Raw genomic sequence first — 21,128 nt, 5'->3', positions numbered from 1 at the left:
GCTCAAGTTTAGCTCCAATCTAGTTTGTTTCTCTCTCTCTTCTTCTTCTGTCATACATTACATCCTGACCACAGTTTCCCCTCCCTCCACTCTGCCCAGGTTCCCCCCACCTCTGCTCTTCCCCAGATCCACACCTCCTCCGTTTCCCTTCAAAATAAAAGAGCAGACCTCCCAGGGATATCAACCAAATATGGTATAACAAGTTGCAATAAGAGTAGGCGCAAACCTCATATCAGGGTTGGGCGAGGCAACCCAGTAGGAGGAAAAGGGTCCCAAGAGAAGGCAAAAGAGTCAGAGACACCTCCCTATCCCTCTCCTCTGTTGGGAGTCGCATAAGAACACCAAGCTACATGACAATAACATATGCACAAAAGACCTAGCTCAGACCCATGCAGGCTCCATGGTTGTCACTTCAGTCTCCGTGAGCCCTGCTTAGTTGATTCTGTGGGCTGTGTTCTCATGGTGTCTTTGACCACCCTGGCTCCTACAACCCTTCTCCCCATCTTCTGCAGGGTTCCCAAGCTCTGCTTAGTGTTTGTCAGTAGGTTTCTGCGTCTGCTCCCATCTGTTGCTGGATGAAGCCTCTGTTGGCAATTGAGCTAGGCACCAATCTATGAGTACAGCAGAATATCATTAGGAATCATTTCATTGACTTTTTTTGCTGTTTTTTTTTTCTTTTTTGCCAGTCATTTTTGGTTCTATCTTCGGTTTCTCGGCTATCCAGCCTTTTGTCCCTGGCCACCCAGGAATAGGTGTGTCAGGCATGGGCTCCCTCTCGTGGCATGTGCCTCAAGTTATACCAGTCATTAGTTGGCCACTCCCACAAGTTCTGTGCCATCATTAAGGCAGCACCTCCTGCAGGCAGGACAGATTGTAGATCAAAGGTTCTGTGGTTGGGTTGATGTCCCAGTCATGAAAGCCTTGCCTGGTTACAGAAGATGGCCAGTTCAGGCTCTGTATCCTCAATTACTAGGAGTCTTCACTAGGGTCACTCCTGTAGATTCCAGGGAGTTTCCACATCATCCTAAACATGCTCTCTAATTGCTGTCATCTCTCCCAGTATTCTCCCCCTCCACGCCCCCACCCCCACCTGATCCCTCATATTCCCATCCCCGTTGGTCCCCAGTCCACCTGCAAAATCTATTCTATTTCCCCTTCCCAGGGAGATCCGTGCGGTCTCCCCTTGAGCCCTTCTTACTTAGCCTTCTGGACCTGTGGATTACAGCACGAGTATCCTGTACTTTACAGCTCGCGTCCACTTATGAGTGGGTACATATCATGTTTGTCTTTCTGTGTCTGGGTTACCTCACTCAGGATGATTTTTTTTCTAGTTCCATCCATTTGCCTGCAAATTTCATGATGTCATTTTTTAACAGCTGAGTAATATTCCATTGTGTAAATGTACTACATTTTCTTTATCCATTCTCCAGTTTAGGGACATAACAGATTGTTTCCAGTTTCCGGCTATTATGAATAAAGCTGCTATTAATATAGTTGAGCAAGTGTCCTTGTAGTAGGATGGAGCATCCTTTGGGTATGTGCCTAAGAGTGGTATAGCTGGGTCTTGAAGTAGACTGATTCCCAGTTTTCTGAGGAACCACCATATTGATTTCTACAGTAGCTGTACAAGTTTGCATTCCCACCAGCAATGGAGGAGTGTTCCCCTTGCTCCACATCCTCACCAGCTGTGCTTGTTGGCAGATGTCATCAACTCATTGATGACAGTGATGGTAGTTCATAAACTCCTGCAGTGCAGCCACACTGATCTTACACTTTCTTTCTCAGAATGGGTGGACCTGAACAAGCAGAAAACAGGACGCACTCCAGAGGCAGCACAAACACTTCCTGGATTATGAGTATACAAACCCACCTTAGGGCCCTGAATATTGATTGACCCAAAGTGAGCCAAGATGCAGAGAGTATCATGATTGGTCTTGGGGAGAGAGTGCACCTTTCCCTAGGCTCTGAGTGCACTCAGAACCAGACTCTGAGGGGTTTGGGTTCTGATCTGCACCACGGCCTGCCCTGCTGCACCCCAGGCCTGGCTCTAAACATGAGGGTGGCAGGGCGCCTGGGTGGGATTGAAGTTGTCCTCTTCACTAGCTGCTTTTAAAAGGAGCAAAACTGCTGGTGGGTTGGGTTTTCTTCAGACTTTGCTCTCTTCTTTTGCTGATTCTGGAAGAAACGCAAGCACCTGCTGTGATCTAAAGAGGGGTTCCTGAGCTAGCATCGTCTCCACACACACACACACACACACACACACACACACACACAGAGAGAGAGAGAGAGAGAGAGAGAGAGAGAGAGAGAGAGAGAGAGAGAGAGAGAGAATGAAGCAGCAGTTGAGTTTGCATATCGTCAGACCACGACTGACTGATCTGTCATCTCAGAAGCCGGGAGAAATTGATGATCTCAGCTCACCCAGTCCCTCTCCACCACAAGTGAGGAAGAGGGTTAAAGATGCATCGCCCTGTGCAGCCAGCAGTAAAGGAGTCAGAGCCCTCCTACTGGGTGGACCCCAGCTGTGTTTTGTCCTCTAGGCCATGTTGGATTCTTGCTGGATGCATAGCTTCCTGGCCTAGTGGTTGGGGAAAGCTACCCCAGGAGGTGAAATCATCATTGCTCTTATTGCTGGGTTCTGCCTCCTGGTGACCACTGACCTGGAGATGGAAGCGATGCAGGTGGTTTATGATGTCTGGATTTGATCATCATGCCCTTTCTGGTGGGAACTCCATTAGCCATTGTCTTGTCAGGTTTTCCCTCTTTTAGGAGCCATGGTAGAGCTTGAGTCTAAAGCTACATGCTTTGTCCTTTGAACTGTGGATACCGCCTCTCCCCCCCGCCCAAACCCTGTCGTTGTAAAGCGTGACCCTTGAGCCTGAATTTTATGTCCAGATGTAACAATTAATCCTCGAGTTTTCAGTACCTGCCCCATCAGCTTCGGCGATTCCCTGGTCCTTCCTGGTAATTGAAATTCAAAAGAATGCACCTAAAAACATCGCTGCTTTCAGAATCAAAGATGGGAGAGCTTTAAGTGTGCTGCTTACTGAAATCAAGGAACTTGTAAAGCTTTTAATGCATGTGTGGTTTTATACACAGTCTGATGATCACACAGACTATTCTCAGGCTGCCCTGGGTAGCAGCACACAGGCAGCTCCTACCCCGTCCCAGGATGCTTTCCAGACATCACTACAGACAGGTCTGACTCCTGACTCAGCATCTGCAGGGGCTGCCTTCCACCAACCAAAACCCTTCCCCACATGGCTCTGGAGCTAACCAGCAGGGCCCCTGCCCTGCAGCTTCTTGCTCCCACACTGGAGTGTGATGGAACACAGAACACTTACAAACCTGGTTTGATTGTTAAGTGTGTTCCTTCCTTTGATGTTGACCCGCATTCTTCCTAAAAATTGTCTTCCCTGGAACCCCGGCAAAGTAAAGCAACTTGCCAGCTTGTCCTCTTGGAAATACAGAGCGTGCTGGAGTAGGGCAGACAGGGCTTCAAATTCTTGAGCACTGGGGTCGCCTTTCTCCTTGTACCTCCTCCAGTCCTTTGGTACCAATGATGCTTAGGGTGAAGCGTGAGAGAACTTAAGGGGGACATCCAGACACACCTCGGATGAGCCCTAAGGAGCCCTGAAATTCTTTAGTTGAGGGAAGAACAAGGAAGGAAGACAGGAAATGAAGGGAAGAGAGGGAAATTACCCTTTGTAAAGGTTTATTTTTGTTATATGTGTGAGCATGTGTGGGTATATACACATCAGTGCAGGAGCCCCCGAGCCCAGAGGCATTGAATCCTCTGAAGCTGGAATTGCAGGTGGTTGTGAGCCGCCCAGTGTGGGTGCTGGGAACCAAACTTGGGTCCTCTGCCGGAGCAGCCCATCCCCTTAACCATTGAGCCCTCTCTCCAGTCCCAGGGAGGAATTCCTAAGTTACAGTTCAGAGGACAAAATTAATTCCATTATCACCCCCAAATGTGAGCTTGTGAACAAGGATGTGCTACATACAGCCATAGGTTTATTTAAGGTTCAGCTGTTGTATGAGGCGGATCTCACTCCCATTTTACAATAGTTAATGAAGCCAGGAGGCTCCCCATCTGCACCCAGAGCCGCTGTCTCCATAATCCACACCCTCCAATGCCCCCTCACACACTTTCCTCTGCAGTGCTGGACTTTCGTGACCAGGGGTCCCCTCTGTGGTGGGATAAAGGCAGTGACTCTTGGGCACCAAGGTCACCACCACATACAAAGTCCGTGAGGAGAGATCAGTCATGGAGCAGCCATGATGGTTGTTGTCCTCTGTGTTAGGGAAGGAGGAGAAGTAGGTAAGAAAAGGAGGAAAGAAAGGATTCTGTTTTGTGGTGGTAAAGAGTCCTCACCAAGAGCGGCTCTCTGGAACGGTCTAGAGGTAAAGTGAAGGTCACAGCCCCTCCTGAAGCAGCTGGCAGCTCTCACACTGCGTCCTGAGGGAGTGCACAGTGAGGTATCAGCCCTGAGAGGTTTAGCTTCTGTTTCGTGGAAGTAATAGACTAGGCTCAACCCTCAAGATCCAGTCAGCCAAGCCTTGGAGAGAAGCTCCTTAGAGTCCCGTTCCTCCCCCCCCCCCCCAAGCAGGAGCTGCTGCATCCCACGGGGCCCTGGCCCTGGCCAACTCTGGACAATTGGGAGAACGGGCTGGGTGAGGTTTTGTCCTGCAGAGGCAGGCCCTGGACTTGTGAGGTCTGCAGGAAGGAGCAGGCACTTAGCACCAGTTGCGGTGAGGAAACTTCTCCTCATTGCCAAACAGCTGCTCTAAGACCAGCCTGAACACCAGCCTCGCCTCTGCTGGCCAGCGCCTGCTCGTGCCCTCTTGGAAAAACACGACCAATTGCCTGTGCCGAAGCAGAGGGCTTGGGTCCTTCCCCCTCGGGTTAGTCACACTGGAAATGCTCAGGCTGAGTTCCACCTCCACTGAGACGCACTCACCTGACAGCGACTCCCTTAGAAGACGCTGGGTTTCCTGGTGCTGTGCCTGGCCACAGCCTTCATCAGCTCTGAAAGGACCAAGGGTGCCATCTGGTGGGGACGGCAGGCCGCAGGCAGGAAGCAGCCTCACTCAGCCTGCAGACTTGAAGAACGCCATTAGGAACCCTGTCTGGGTGCAGCCGAGTGACTCAGTAGCCTCCACTCACAGCCGTGCTAATGATTATTCAGGCGCCCGTGAAATTAATAACCCCGATAACAGAAAACCAGGCCAGGGAGGTATTAAAAGGACGGAGAGTGGCAGGGAAGGACTCATCTTCCGTCTGTTTGCTAGGAGATGCTTCGGGAAACACCCCAGGTGGGAACTCTGGGGGCACACAAGGCCACGGGTTCGAAACAGAGCTGACATAAGCCTCCAGGGTTTGCTTCCAAGTTGTCGCAGCTCTGCTTCCCTGCAAAGGGTTAGCAAGAAGAGAGCATTCCACGAGAGATGCCCGGCCACCGGGCCACCTTCAGTCTGTCCTGACAGAGCTACAGCATGCCTGCTTCTTGAGTGTGCTCTGATGAGCCGCAGAGCTGGGATCCCAGCACAGACCATCCGAGAGAACCGCGCCCCACCCTCTGGTGACTGGAAGCCACCTTCCCTCCTGTCCTTCCCCTCGGTCCGGTCCTCTGTACTGTGACTCAGTGCCGTTTGGAGGCCCCCGCTCCACTGTGTTCCTGAAGCTCGTGAACTGAGCGGTTTGAAGCACTGGGGCGGATTGCCAGGCAAGAGCCCGGCCTAAGAACCCCTGAGCTCCGCACCAGGACTCAGAACAAGTCTGCAGTCTCTCAGGCCTGCCGTTTCCTCCATCAGATCGACGCAGCACTTTCCGGGGACACTCGATCCATGAGTTCTCTGCATGCTGCTTAGGTGTTGTAGACATAAATGGCAGGTTTTAAAGAAGAAGAAAAAAAAAAAAACATTGCAAAGTCAGAAAGCAAATGTTTAAGTAGATCTGAATGAGTTCTGTCAAATAGGGGGTTCTTGGATTACATTTACATTGCTTACCTTAAAAAGCTGCATCTTGAAGTCGTATACAGAAGAAAGTACCTCAGGTGGGAGGCCCATCAAACTAAGGGGGCCTATGATGGTGGCCACAGGCCCCGGGCAACCTTGGGTCCGAGTCTGACTCCCAGCGCTTAGCTGCTGTGCGTCCTCCCGGCAGTTAGCAGGCTGCTGCTTGGGTTTGCATGAATGGAGGAAAGCATTCGCAGAAAAAGGGCTTCCAAGTCTCCAACCCGGATGAAAACTGCCGACATGGAAATGGTTCTGTTAACAGAGCTCTAGAATGCCTGTGTTGCCATTTTGACTTTCAGTAGATCAGCTCGCCTGGCTTCTCGCTCTGACCTGTGCGCGTGTGGACAGACAAACGTGGACATGTGTGCTCATCCCCAGATGCTCTGACATGGTGACTCTCCTACCCAGTCCTGCCAGGGGGCAGAACAAGCTGGCTGTCAGGGATGCCGAGCCCCTCACCACACAGAATCTATTCTGGGTGAGAAAGGAAGGCTAGGGCAGGACCCCACATCACAGCCTAGGGAGTGGGGCTGGGCAGGGTAGTGGATACAGAGCTCCCTGAGCACAAGCTGCCAGCAGTAGGTCCTGAGTGAAGGTGCTTAGCTCTTGGTACTTTCACGGCCATCCGTCCAGGGTCCGGGCTCACCTGCCCTCTGCAGCTTAGGGCAGCACAGTGTGGAAACGCGGGTGCCTGGCCCAGGCCCACTGGGTGTTAGAGGCACCTGGTGAAGCTCTGAGGAAAACTGCAAACCACCCTAAAGTGCAGATGGTTGAGAGAGCCTAAATCAAAGGATTGGTTACGTAGGATAAAATGTCCACAGTGCCAGGGAGTAAGCGACTTAGAACAGGGTGTCCTACAGGAACCCAAATCTGCCACCTGGGAGACATCTGGACTGGCCAGTCAGGATCCCCAGGCACCGTCTACCTCATTCCGTAGGTATAAGGCAGGAAGTTAGGCCAGTCACCATCAGAATCCTGTCCAGCCCTCTCAATATAGCGAGCTTGTCACTTTAGTCTCTGAGTGACTGTTACTGACAAGGGGGGTTATGAAGTCCTGTAAACATGCAAACGCCATCATGAAGTCAGCAGTCACTTTTAACGTTCATGACCTGTTGGGATAGTTGCATGTTGTATATAGTTAATTGAAATTAATTTCAGAAATTGCTGTCCTAGAATCCGGGGGAGTTAGGAATGTGTGATATAAGCTGTCCTGATGTCCGCACTCCCTGGGGTCACTGACTCCCTCTGCATTGTGGGTGTTTCATCCTGCCTTCCTTCGGCGGGGCCGTGAAATGCCAGAACGCATAAGAAATGTTCAACAAGGAAGTTTAGGGAGTAACGGAGGAAGAACTCGGAACTCGGTTGACCCTATTGAGAGTTTGATGTGGTCCTTGGTGGGGAAACAGCAGTGACCTGTGTGCAGGACGCTGAGCAGCTGCTGCATCCCGATGGGGCAGAGCGGCAGTGTCCCCCAGTGGCTAGGACATACCCCTGGCTCGCATAGGAACTCCTTCTGGCCCACAGTTCCTTGAAATCTTAATAAGTGATTTCAAAGACTAGAGAGGCTGGAGGCCAAGGAAGGGCAGGAGTGCCTGTTGTTTCCTGAGAGAAAATAACGGCGAGTCTTCCAGCAGCACCTGCCAGAAAGATTCCCACCAGAGGAAAGGAGACCCCAAAAGTAGGGCCCGTGGCTGTAGCACCCCCGGACATGTAGGGATGCAGTGCACGAACCCTGGAGTGTTCAGGTACAGCTCCGTACCGCGCTGCAGAGCTGCGTCGTCAAGTGTTCAGAATTACTCTGTAAATGTAGGAAACAGTCACTCGGCAATTGAAGATGCCGTTGGCGGTCGGCAGAGAGGGCAGTGAGCTCCGAGGCCTCTTGGCCAAGCTTCACAGAAGCTGGCAGTGCAACAGGCCCCGCCTAGGAAGAGCCGGGTGGGTACCGCGGGTGGCAGGCACCCCCAGGCAGTGTGGAGGAGGTAGCCTATTGTCGGAAGAAGGCAGAACCGCTGGGGTGATGAAGCAGCGTGGGAGATGAAGATGCTAACAGAACATGGTGAACGTACTGCACTAAACTGGATGCTACACAGATGGACAAAAGGATACGTTTGGGTTTAGTTAACTGCTGAACTAGATAGAGTTTCAAGGCCAGATTAGAAGGCCTGGGACTCTGCTTTTAGAAGGCTTTCCTGAAGAGCAAACCAGAGCCTCAAGGGTGTCCCCGCAGGACTCTGAAGGTGATTGTGTAAGTCTTAAGTCAGGAATCTCCACTGCAAGCATGCTGGTGGGCTTGACCTCCCCGATTGCTTTGGTACTTTAGTTTTGGCTTTCGTTTTTGTTTCTTTTTGTTTGTTTGTTTGTTTTTTGTTTTGTTTTGTTTGGCAGAGTTTCGAGTACCCACACTGGCCTTGAACTCCTTCCTCTGCCTCCTGAATGCTGGGATTGCAGGTGTGTGCCACAATACCTGGCTAGGTAATTTTTATAACAGCATCAGATGCATCTGAGGTCTTAGGGACGGCCATCCTTTACCTCCAAGGTAATCAGCATGCTCGCTGCTTACATTGTGGCTGGAATTGTCCCTGCTGCAGCGTCAGAGCCAGACGGACCAAGTGTTCACAGTGAAGGTCCACGCCTTCCATTCTGAATCCCTTTGACTGGACTGCAGACCTTGGGTCACACCCACCACTTGCCAGGTGACAAACACCATCCTCACCAGAACAAATGGAGCGCTGCTGTCGCTGCGTGGCCAGAGACAGGGCTGATGCGGCCACACATGTTTCCTCAGCCACTGTGGCAGGCTCACTGTACACCCAGAGGCTGTGTGGCTGGCTCCTAGTGGCATCGGGAAGTAACAGGTGTCTTGGTGTGTGCTCATCACTAGACGTGCGACGTGCATGTAAACTGAAGGAGTGTGTTTTGTTTTGTTTTTTTGAGACAGGGTCTCCTGGCCCAAGTTGGCCTGGAATGTATCATGTGACCCAGACTGCCTCCAAACCCCAAACTCCAACTCCCAAAACTTCTGCTGCAGCCTCCCTAGTGCTGGGACTACAGGGTACCACAGCCTCTGAACAGAGCGAACATATTAACACATATAGCCAAAATAGATTAGGAAAAGATAATATTTGAACTTTTTACTTCGTGTTTTTAGCGCCTATTAATTTTTAATATTTAATGTTAATCTGATAGAGAAATTTAATATTTACCTCTCCATTTTGCTATGTTCACTCCCTCTCAAATCCCTTCCCACGGGGTCTCTGGCTGTCTGTACCCCAGTGAGGCCAGGGCTGTTGGGAATTTTGTCTTATGTTCCCTCTTCTTGCCCCTGGTCCGTTTCAGATAGTGTTCCAGAAATTACCTTCCCCCCCACCCCCACCCCCCAAAAAAGAAAAACCTAAGTAGCTGCACTGTACAGGACATTGCAGAGCTGGCCATCACCCTCTCTCATCCCTGCGCCCACAGACAGCCAGAGCCTCTCCTACCTGCCACCCAGTGGTCCCCACAAGCACAACTGTTCATCAGAAACGTCCCCAACCTGCTTTCTGGGCCACTGTCCCTTTGAGTACATTGAGATGGAGTGGTGACTGTCCAGGGGCAGATGCGTTTGCAGGACTTGGTCGTCAAGGACGGTGTTGTCCTTGGGCTTCCTGTGGGTCCTCAGAACCCGTGACCGTTGTTCCCACAAGCCTGCCTGTGATAACTGCGGTGGGCGAGGTCAGTCTTACTCCTCGGGTCTCCTTCCAGCCCTCAAGTCTTTGCAACCATTTAAGGTTAGGATGGGACTGTTTCCTTGAGAGGCTCACAGAGTGGCAGGGTGCTAAAGCGGGAGCTGGGAAAGGGCTCGTCTGCAACCTGCCCCAGAGTCGGGGCCACATGCAGGCAGCTGCTTCCACACCTGTCCCCTCCTGTCCTGATTCTCACACCTCCTGTCAGTCATAGTGCAAAGCCCCGCCCACCTGTCATGCTTGCCTCAGCAAATACCCACAGGCCATGGCTGGAGCGGAAAAAGAGCAGGCAGGTAGAGGCATGGTACCCAAGGCAGCCTTGGGGTATGATCAAAAGTCCTTGATGCCCAAGAGCCGGTGCTGATGAGAGTCCCTGGTAACCTGGTTTCCAGGAGACTTGGGCAGCTATCACAAAGTAATTCAGAGTTCCAAGCCATTTTAACGCAATGAATCTTGGGACTAGGATGGTAAGTTTTACTGGGTGCAGGAAGGGGTTAGACTCATCATTTCCAGTCTCTGGTTATTCTCTCACCTTGGTACCAGGACAGCAGCCCTCCCCAAAGACTTTCAGAGCTGGCTGCACGTAGGATGGCTGGGCCTAGTGCCTGCAGCTAGTGCCTAGCAGCTGCAGCTCCTGGGGGGATCCCCGTGAGAAGTAGCCAGCACGTTCTGAGACTGTACATCCGCAGCTCCTTCACTACATGAGGAGGCTTGGGATTAGCAAACTGACTCTGCTCTGTTAGCCCCACCAGAAGCACTCAGCGAAACCGAGAGATACAGGGGTTCTGTGCTGTTTAGTAAGGTGAAGTGTCTTCCGCTCATGACGCAACAGAAATTACTTGAGGAATTTCAAGTGGTTTTGAGGAAGTCTTTAGGATGTCAACACTAGTGCCCTTTCTGAAGACTGGGGCCTTTGCCTACGCGCACACAGAGCCTACCTGTGGCTTCCTGCCAAGGACCCCAAGTACAGAGCTGTGGAGGTCTAAGCCGGAGATACTCCTCAACCTGTGGAGGTGGCTGGAAGGCTTCCTCAACCTCTGTCTAGCAGGCCTGGCGTGGAGCACAACTGTGTCCCAAGGACATGTTCTGCCCCAGTCTTTCTGGGCTGTGACCTTGTCCTTACCTCCTGTCCCCTGTCTGCCTCCGAATGCCTCCCACATACTGTCAGAACAAAACACAGCTCCTGCTTCAAGGGAATAAGAGTTTATTTCAAGACGATGAATGTGAGTTCCGTAGACGTTACTATGGTCTGGGAACATGACTTCAGATTGCTCCCAACGACTTGTTCAACCATGGAAACGGTTACCTGGACAAAAGAAAGCCATAAATCAGCGCATTTGAGTGGGAGAGAGGTTTGCTGCACAAGCATGATGCCCTGAGTCCCAGAACCCAGTACAGAAGAAAGGTGTGGTGGAGTGCCCTTGTAATCCCAGTGCTGGGGAGTGGACATAGGCAGATCCCTGAGCTCACTGGCCGGCCAGCCGGGCCTACTCTAGGCCAGTGAGAGGTCTTGTCTCAAACAAATAGGTGCTGCTTGAGGAATAACCCAAGGCTGGCCTCTGGCCTCTACACATGCATAAGTGCACACACAGATGTACCAGTGTCCCGATCAGGCACATAAGTGCACACACAGCTGTACCAGTGTCCCGATCAGGCACATCAGGTAGGGTCATTGCAGAACTAGACGTTTGCGACGTAGGCTTCATTGTCTAGTGGCGTTCTTGGCGTCGGGGTTGGTGGCAGCTAGCAGTCCTGCTTAGTTAACCCATTTCAAAGGTTTTGTATAATAGTCACAAGAGCAGATGCAGAGGTAGATGATGAGTGGCTTTAAGATAACCAGAGAGCCCAAACTCGTCTTGACTCAGACTCTCCCACACAGGTGTGGCTCTTCTAGGGAACATTCGTTCATGGTGCCTTGCGCCCTGAGCTGTGCACCATGCATCTGTCCAAAAGAATCAGTGCACGTAGCGGGATTTCATATGTGGAAATATGCTCACCGTATTCTCGGTTCAGAAAGCAGACTCTAAAACAGTGTGACTACGTTTGTAAGAAAAAGTAAGAACAGAGTGCGACCAGATCCATAGGAAGATGGGGAGGAGACCCGCTGCTGTGGCGGGGTAGAGTGCAGCCGTTGAACGTGCTTGGGCTCACCTCTGTTCCCTCCGTGAGCACGTACCACTCTGATGCTGTATCTGGTCCGGTGCTGTAGACAGTTTCGGGGAGCTGGATATGAATTCAGATGTTAAGAATTAACGATAACACAGAGGAAAACTTACACAATTAACATGCGCTAGTAAAGAAGTTTTAAAAACTCGTAATGCTGGGGCCCTGCAGAGAGGTGGATCCCGGAGGCTCACTGATCCAGCCCACCCGCGTCAAGTCCCAGGCTGGAGAGGAACCTGTCTCAAAATGAACGAGTGTGCTCACTGCACCTGAGGTTGAGCTCTGACCTACACACACACACACACACACACACACACATTTTTAAAGTTGTGAGTAAGAAGAGATGTCTCAACAGTTAAGAACACTGGCTGCTCTTCCAGAGGACCCGGCTTCAATTCCCACCACCCCTATTAGCAGTTCACAGTGCACCTCCAGTTCTGGGGGATCTGACACCCTTTTCTGGTCTCTGTGAGCACCAGGCACACAAGTGGTGCGCAGATGCTTGCAGGAAAATGCCCATACACATAATTTTTAAAAGTGACACTGGCTTCTTTATTTATTTATTTATTTGGCTTTATAATACTTGGGGGCTGGGGTAGGGTGCACCAGGGCCAGAAGTTTGCATTAACTCTGAGTCCCCCCAGTTAGACACTGCGAGAAGCATGGGCTCTGGGCACTCTGTAAAGGACTGCCACATGGGAGCCTGTTTCCACAGTCTCATAAATTCAGTCTCGCTCATCTCAATGAAAGAACGAGTGCTCTTATGTCATTCACCTGCTATTTGTTACAGTCTGTTTCTTCTCTCTCTTCCTGCACTAACCTCAGAAGGGCCCCTGAGACCCACAGCTCCAGAGCCCCGCAGCCTGGTTGTTGGCAAAGTAACAACCTTCCCCTCCGCGCGGCCGAAGCCACCACTGCTCATTCTGGACACAGTCGCTTTGCTCCTTCTTCTCTTGTGTAAATCATTCATTGACTCCTCCTTTCCTCCTTTCTGTTTTCCAGCCCGCCTAAACCAACAGTGTTCATCTCTGGAGTCATTGCCCGGGTAAGTGTGACCTCTGCACAGGGACGGACGGTGGAGCGGGGAGGGGGGGCGGTCCTGCACCTGACCTGCTCCGGTGGGAGTGTGGCGCATGAACTCCCGTGCGACCTCTTCTTGCCTATGCCTTCAGTAAGCACCAGTGCTACCCATCTGACCCGGGGCTGGTGGCATACTTCCTTCCGGGAGCGTGCCTCAGTGGGTAGGAATCCGTGCTGCCCGCAGCTGAGCACCTGCCTCCATGCTGCAGAATCACCCGTTCCTGACCTGTGGTCTGACCCGCAAACGTTTTCCCCACATCAGTACAGGGTACGACACAGGAGACCTAATTGAAATGCCAGCTCAGTATCTGTGAGTGAAGGTCTAGTAGTATTGCAGCCAGGCAGGCCCGTGTGTGTCCTGCCCGACGGCTTTTGTTTGCTGGCCCTCGGACTGCACTCACGTTTTCTGCCACACCATGTACCTTTGTGGAGCCCTCTGCTCTCAGAATCCAAGCTCCACTGTCCAAGGAAGCCCCCATTGTTGGGGATAACTCTGCCGACAAAACTGTCACAGCTGTCTAAGACCTGGGGCCAGCCATGGCGGGTCTGCTGTGTGCAAGAATCTTAAATGTCTGCATAAGGCCAGACAGACTCACTCCTCGATTACGTGGTCCTGACTGCCCTTGTCCAGATCAAACCCCACTGCTGGCGTGAGAAGCCGAACACAGCCAGGCCCTTTCTCCAGGCCCCGCCCCTGCAGGCTGCTTCACCAGTTCTTCTACCCCCCCCCACCCAACACACACACACACACACACACCCCGACCCAGTGCCCAGGCCTGCTCCCAGCTGTGCTCACAGATCCCAGTGTGAGACTCTAGACTTGTCTGCTTGCTCCCGATTCACGTGAACAAAACAGATGCAGACGGGAAAACAGCTGAGTCTTCTCCAGGCGGACGGACGTGCAAACGTCATCGCTGTCCCATCCTGGGGGCTTGTGCCACCGTCTGCTCCCTGGTTCTGCTGGCCTGCAGGGCCTGGCCAGCCACAGCAGTAGCCTACTGCTGACCCATCCCCCACCCCTGCAGGAAACTGGCGGAGCTGGGTTGGGGGCTGGGTGAGGAGGACTCTCTATCCCCGCTCTCCTCATTGACTGTTAACCATCTCGTCTATTGTCTCCTCGCAGGGTGACAAAGACTTTCCCCCAGCGGCTGCACAGGTGGCCCACCAGAAGCCACATGCCTCCATGGACAAACACGTTTCTCCAAGAACGCAGCATATCCAACAGCCTCGCAAGTGACCTGTGCCCAGGCCCCGGCGGCGCCCAGACCCCAGCACCCTCTGCAGCTGCAGCAGCACCCAGGCCCGCCCCCACGATTCTCCCCTGACCAAAGGAACTTGCACTTTCCGAACAGTTTACTAAGTTCAGAAACCTAAGACAAAGCAAAGTGAGCCCCCTAAGCAAAGTGGACCCCCATTGTCTCTAGAAGAGGCTCAAACCCCAAAACTTTGTTTCTAAGAGCCCTAGTTGTGTGTCACCGAAGGGTCATTGTACCCCCCCCAGAAGTGCCATTAGCAGAACTTGACAAGTGCTGAGGAAGTCCCTCACGCAGTCCTTTAAAGTCCTTACTCTTGGTCCTAAGAGGAAGAAGCCACCATGGGGAGATTTGACAAAGTTAGGAAAACAAAACAAAACACTATGATAGATATGGCTTTCATCAATTGTGCTTACTTCCTGCCCTGGGACCCGCTGGACTGCCCTCAGTTCATGGCTGCAGAATTCCCGCTTTTCTGAAAAGCCAAAGGGCTCCTTTAGCCAGCTGTAGAACCTTCTAGAGTGCTGCTCATGGAGAGTGCCTTAGAGGAGTCAGCTGCAGGTCACGGTGTGCAGCCTCTGCTCCACCAGCCGCTCAGGAATTCAGGCCTGCGCCCTGTCACTGCGGGAGGACGGGCTCCTTGAATATGACAGCCATTTGGTGCCCCGGCAGTGGACTTAACAGGGAGCAGGCCATAAACCTCAAGACCCTGTTTGGTCGGTCTCTTCCTTCTTAGTTACTGAAATGGTGTGAACCAAGGGTCACGTTAGCGACCCAGGCTTGGCCACAGCACTGCCGTGGAACCCACCGCCTTGCTCTGTCGTGTGGAACCAAATGTAGGAAGGGACCTGAGAGCAGGCAACACCAGGTCCCCCTGTGCAGACCTTCTCACCTTCTGTTGCAGAAATCCTGAAGCATCCACAATCCCTTTTAGTTCAGCAACCTGGGGGGCAGCCTCGTGATCCGTGTACTCTGAGCTAGCTCTGGTGTGCGTCTGTGGGCTCTAGGTCACTGGATGTGACATGTTTCCCTGGATGAATTTCTTAATCATTGACATTGAGAATATGTTGATTATAATAAAGCTCCTGCATTCTGCCTTGGCCTCCTTCTTATGTCTCAGAGACTCCCTCTCACAGCTTCCCGGGGCTGCCAGCTGTTTCTTCAGTGGACGTACAAACAGGCACACGTGATGAATATCCTCAACACCGATGTCCCAGACACAGAGCTGAGCTGTTGGCCACCTGGCAAGTCGAGCCTGGTCCCTTCTGTAACTGTCAGAAGATGGAAAGGTTTAATCCAGTTGATTGACATATCCTGCTTGGGTCCATCAGCTGGTCCTGTGCTGGGGAGGTCCTTCCGGGGGAAAATTATTAGTACTAAGCCCAGGGGTAATGCTGAACAGCTTTTGATATGCAAGACATTTACCTACTTGAGGTCTTCCTAGACAAGAAAGTCATCCCAGTTGCTAAGGCTGGAGCCCCGGGACCAGGCGCTGAAATTTTCCACTGACAGCTGCATGTAAGTCAGGGAGGACTTGAGAGGATCAGGAGTTGAAGGCCACCTTACCTGTGGCTGCTCCTGCAGCTCTCTGGCCCTGCCCTTCCGTGGTGAGTCTGGTCACCCATGGAGGCCACTGTTGGTATTCGTGTGTCCCGGTCATAAAGAACAGCAATGCGGATCTTCATTTTGCATCCAGGGACAGAGGGCTGTTCTTGGTAACTAAGTGTGGTCAGTAGACACCACAGCATCCCCTGTCACCTGCTGTAGGTTTCAGAACCAGCCCCAGGACGGACAGGCAGAGAAAAGACACACGGGACAAAGTGCTCGGGCCCCACACCGAGCAACTGCCCTGGGTGCAGCCTCTCCTGCTGTTCCTGCTTCCGTCGAATGTCTGTGGTCCAGGCTCGGCCTTGCACCAAGTAACCTATCGGTGGGTGTGTTCGAGTGTGGGGGAAAGGCAAAATAAATCTCCATAGTCGGTGTCAAAGTCCCATTAGCAAACGGTTCTCTGATAAGATACACTAATGGCCAGGAAGCTCATCAAAAGGGACATGTCCTAGCTGGGCATGGTGGCACATGCCTATAATCCCAGCACCTGAGAGGCTAAGAAAGAATCGTGAGTTCAAGGCCATCTTGTGCTACATAGTCATCAAGGAAATGAAATTTAGACCCACAATGAAATACTGCTGCGGAAAGTTAGCTAAAACCAAGGTCAGACAGTTACAAGAGCTGACAAGAATGTGTAGAAAATTCTCATACAGTACTGTTGGGGGTGTGAAATGGTGCAGCCCCCTGGAGAAAGAATCTAACGGCGCCCTGAGCAATTCAGCATGGAGCTACCAGCTACTTACTGCTGGCATGTGGCCAATAGAAATAAAGACATGCCTACACAAAGCTTGCACACAGTCTCTATAACAGCATTATCCCAAAGGCAGAAATTACTCAAATGCCTTACCTACTGAAGAATAAATTTTTTTAATTAGGTCTATCTATTCATACCATAGAATATAAATCAGTAATAAAAAGGAATGGATGTGCTGCACTGCAACATGGATGACCCCAGGAAACACTACACCAGTCAAAGAAGCCCATCACAAAAGACCACACCACTATATAAGGTCATCCCTGCGCAATGTCCAGAATGGAAGTCTAGAAGAAGGGCCGTTAGGATGTGGGCAGAGGGAATGGGAAAGTCACAGCTAGGAGAGAGTGTCTGCTGGTCTTGATGAGGACACAAGTTCAGTTCCCAGCACCCACACTGGGTCACTCAGAACCGCCAATCACTCCAGCTCCAGGAGATCTGAGGCCCCCCTTCTTGCCTCTGCACACCGGCATACATGCTTGCATACACACAGAAAAACACACATAGATAAAAAATGTGTACGTTGGGAATCACATCTCAATACAGGTTGCTTCTTTAAAAGTAGCTGTCAGCTAATGGCGACACTGAGGCTTGCATCCACATTGTTCTGACTCCGGAGCCATCATGTCCACAGAGCCTCAAGCCTCAGGCCACGTGGCCATGGGAGGGAAGAGATGCTGCCTGTCTGGTCACAGAGTGTGAGAGGCAGAGGGGCGAGCTATTGCTGTGTTTTCAGGCCTGTAGCCAAGATGCTGGGGACAGTGATACTAACAGGAATGTCGGTGGGGAAAGAACTTGAATGGGAGAGAAGAGACCACTCACGGCCGACTCTTCTGTGGCCTCAAGCAGAGCTACTGATCAGAGTTTGACAGGTTGAAATGAAGACTGGGAGAGACGCCAAGGCTGGCTGCAGCCTGGGGTCCATTGGCATGGAAGTACTAAGGAACACTGGGGTTTGGTGAGGGAGAGGGTATAGACGTTTCCCCTGCGAACACTGAGATGTGACCGAGGAGGTGCCAGTGAGGCAGCGGGGAGGTATGCCAGAATGCACACATGGCAGATGAAAGACTGAGTAAGACCAGGATCTAAGTGGGTGACCCGGGGCTAAGAAAGCTTCCATAAATAACCCTGGGAGCTAGAACAGGAAACCTGATGTTGCCTCCTCACCTCCAAGGAGGGCAGATGCCAAATGCAAATGGGTCCTGGATTTGTTCTAGGTAGAGAGATATGCATCCATTTTACAGGTTTTCCTTAGCTCCGAGAGCCTGGGACAACAGACCGCAGAGCTCAGGATAAGCCTCTGTTTTGAGATCTACTTTGTCTGATTGTTACCTACCAGACCTTGGGCAGATTATCTTCCCCCCCACCCCAGTCTCAGTTTTATCATCATAACACAGGGAACTTTGCAGAACCTCCCAGAAGTCCCCAGGTAATGCTTGCACATGCTGAGACAGTTCTCTATTAACCTTGATGTGCCATCATTCTTATTTAAAAAGCAAGATCAGAGATGTTTTGAATTCTGTCCAATTATCAAATTCCAAGAGGAGGTTGGGTAACAGACAGGAAAACTAAACCTGAGCTGCACCAGGAGCACAGTCAGACATCACCAATCCTGAGCTACACCAGGAGCACAGTCAGACATCACCAATCCTGAGCTGCACCAGGAACACAGTCAGACATCACCAATCCTGAGCTGCACCACAAACACAGTCAGACATCACCAATCCTGAGCTGCACCAGGAACACAGTCAGACATCACCAATCCTGAGCTGCACCAGGAACACAGTCAGACATCACCAATCCTGAGCTGCACCACAAACACAGACATCACAAGCTCAGCCCAGAAGGTACACAGTATTGCCTTGCACATCCGCCCACCATCTTCCATATGTCCAGGTGTGGAAGCCAGGTAAGCCTTCATGTGCATCCAGGAGCCGAGACACTGGTGGGACATGCCACAGCTTCTGGTAGCCCTGGCCACTGGACAGTGAATGGCCATCAGTCAAGTAGGGCATAACCTGGCCTGGTGGAGCCTGGAACTCAGATGCCCTAGAGCTGGGTAGGGGGCAGATATTAGCAGACCCAGCAGGTTTGTGGTTAATTAATTATTTTCTAAACATCTGCCTCCTGCCACCACAGCAGATTCCCTAACTTCCCAACTGCTGTGCTGATTAAATGTTGCTTTTTACAAACTCAAAAGGAAATTTCTCCCCGAGACAGGGCATCCTGCTGGCTTCTGCAGGATCAAAACACAAACCAAACAAAAACCTAGGCCTTCCACAAGGCTCCAGAGGGGCATCTATAGCCATATGCTCCTGAAGAGCCAGGAGACAGCAGTTGGGAATTTTGAGCACTTGAAATTTCATCCTAACTGTGGCCTGGACCAGGAATCCCCAGAGAACCAGAGCCAAAGGGTGTTACTATACACGGTCACATCTCACATAGTGTGGCCATGATGGGCTCATACATCTCGTTCTGTATGAACTGGGTGTTTCCATGAGATTACATCACCTAGGGACATTCGCACCTGTCATTGGCTGTGTAAGTACACGTGAGGTTTGCAGATGGCAAGATCATGTCATAGCTCATTTCTCAGAACAAACACCTATTCTTACGTGGCATCTAACTATGCATACATACATGCACAAGCACATTCATGGAAACTTTTTTATCCTTATTTACAATTTCATATCCATACGCAATGTGGGTTTTATTTTTATTTGTGTGTGTGTGTAGTTGTGTGTGTGAGTGTGTGTGTGTGTGTGTGTGTGTGTGTGTGTGTGTGTAGTATATGGGCACCTGGTGGAGGGCTATGCCCCTGAGCACAAGCAGAAGCCAGAGGAGGACATGAGGTGTCGTGGTCTCTCATTCTCTGCCCTATTGTCTTGAGGCAAGGTCTTTCACTGAGCCTGCAGCTAGGCTGGCAGCCAGTAAGCTACAGTGTTGGGACTGTCTCATTCCACATAGCACTGGAGTCACAGGGATACACAGCCAAGCCTGTGTGTGGGTGCAGGGGTTTGAACTGGGGTCTTCATCTTTGTGAAGCAAGCCCGCTTGATGCTAAGCCAGCTCCCAGCCCTACACTGTTCATTTTCAAAGTCTCATATACACGATGTATTTTGACCAGATTTATACTTGTTTCCCTGTCATTCTTGACCAAGCCCTGTCTTTCCAACTAGACTCTCTTGTACTTTTATGTCTTTTTTTTTTTTAGGTGGTGGTGGTGGTGGTGGTGGTGGTGGTGGTGGTTTTGAAACAGTCTGTGTAGGCCTGACGGGCCTGCAATATGCTAGATAGACCAGGTTGGCCATCCTCCTGCCTGTGTCTTTTTTAGTGCTGGGATTACAAGTATAAGTCATCAGGTGTGATGGTGCATGCCTCTAATCCTAGCACTCAAGAGGAAAGGGCAGGCAGATCTCCATGAGTTTGAGACCAGCCTAGTCTACATAGTGAGTTTCAGGACAGCCAGGGCTATAGAGAGAGACCAAGTCTCAAACACAAATAAGTAGATAGATAGATCATAGATAGATAGATAGATAGATAGATAGATAGATAGATAGATAGATAGATAGATAGATAATAGATAGACAGAGAGATAGGTAGGTAGATGGATGATAGATAGATAGATAGATAGATAGATAGATAGATAATAAATAAATAAATAAAAACAAGTGTGAGCCACCATTCTCAGTAGAAGAAACTTATAAAAGAACCTACAGAAGCTTGTGAACCTACAGAGCCTGGCAGGTGCACACTGCAGACTATGCTGGTAGGATGCATCCTTGGGGAGAGCTGAGGTGGCCATAGGAACCCAGGGCTTCTGTGATAGACCTCCATGACTCTCAGAAGCATCAGCCTTGCAGGGACTGCTTGCACTCAACCACATGATCGGGGACAATCTGCTTTAGTCAAAGTCCACCAATTTAAACCATATTCAAAAAAGGCCCCACATAGACAGCGAGCATAATGTTTCACCAAATATCTGGATACCATGGCATGTTGACACAGAAAATTAACCAACATGAAATCACCACAACTCATATTTGTCTGAATCTAAAGCATTTTGGATCTGTTTCCCTCTGACAGCCCCGACATGCCTGCAAGTCTTTGCAATGTTCTGTCTAGCATTTAACTTGCTCTTCCAAACAGGCATTCTAAAATTCAATTAAGTACATTCATGACAAGAGAAAATGCTTTTCCCTCTTCCTCCCCTTTAATCCTAAATATTATGATAAATCCAACTGTCATGCCTTTTAAAAAAATCCAATTGTCAACTGGAAAAAACCCAACACCATCTGATAAAATAAACTAATATCATCGGGAGGATTGGGGACTCTACTCAGAAGCCCTAAATGAGATTTTTTATTACATTTCGGCATTGTCGTTATGCACCGCTGCAGGTCACGTGAGAGGGACAGGCCAGCATTCTAAGGCAGAAGGCTCAGTTTTTCACACAGATCACAAGAACCCTTCATGCGCTCTTCCAGAGAGATCCTTGGGACTACAGAAGGTGTTTAGAGAATCAATAAG

The 21,128-nt window shown here is 50.8% G+C and overlaps 1 protein-coding gene across 1 annotated transcript in view; it reads left to right on the top strand.

Moving 5' to 3' along the window:
- LOC114701834 (death associated protein) overlaps positions 1-15,331 on the top strand; it is a 54,239-nt gene extending 38,908 nt beyond the window's left edge. The window contains exons 3-4 of the mRNA XM_028882031.2: positions 12,906-12,948; positions 14,107-15,331. Of these exons, the coding sequence (XP_028737864.1) occupies positions 12,906-12,948; positions 14,107-14,220 (157 nt within the window). The 3' untranslated portion in view covers positions 14,221-15,331. The remainder of the gene's footprint in view (positions 1-12,905; positions 12,949-14,106) is intronic.
- Positions 15,332-21,128: the final 5,797 nt, after the last annotated feature.

This window comes from Peromyscus leucopus, chromosome 11 (assembly GCF_004664715.2).
Source record: "Peromyscus leucopus breed LL Stock chromosome 11, UCI_PerLeu_2.1, whole genome shotgun sequence".
NCBI lineage: Eukaryota > Metazoa > Chordata > Mammalia > Rodentia > Cricetidae > Peromyscus > Peromyscus leucopus.
The sequence above is the reverse complement of the archived record's forward strand: the minus strand, read 5'-3'. Positions and strand labels throughout refer to the sequence as shown.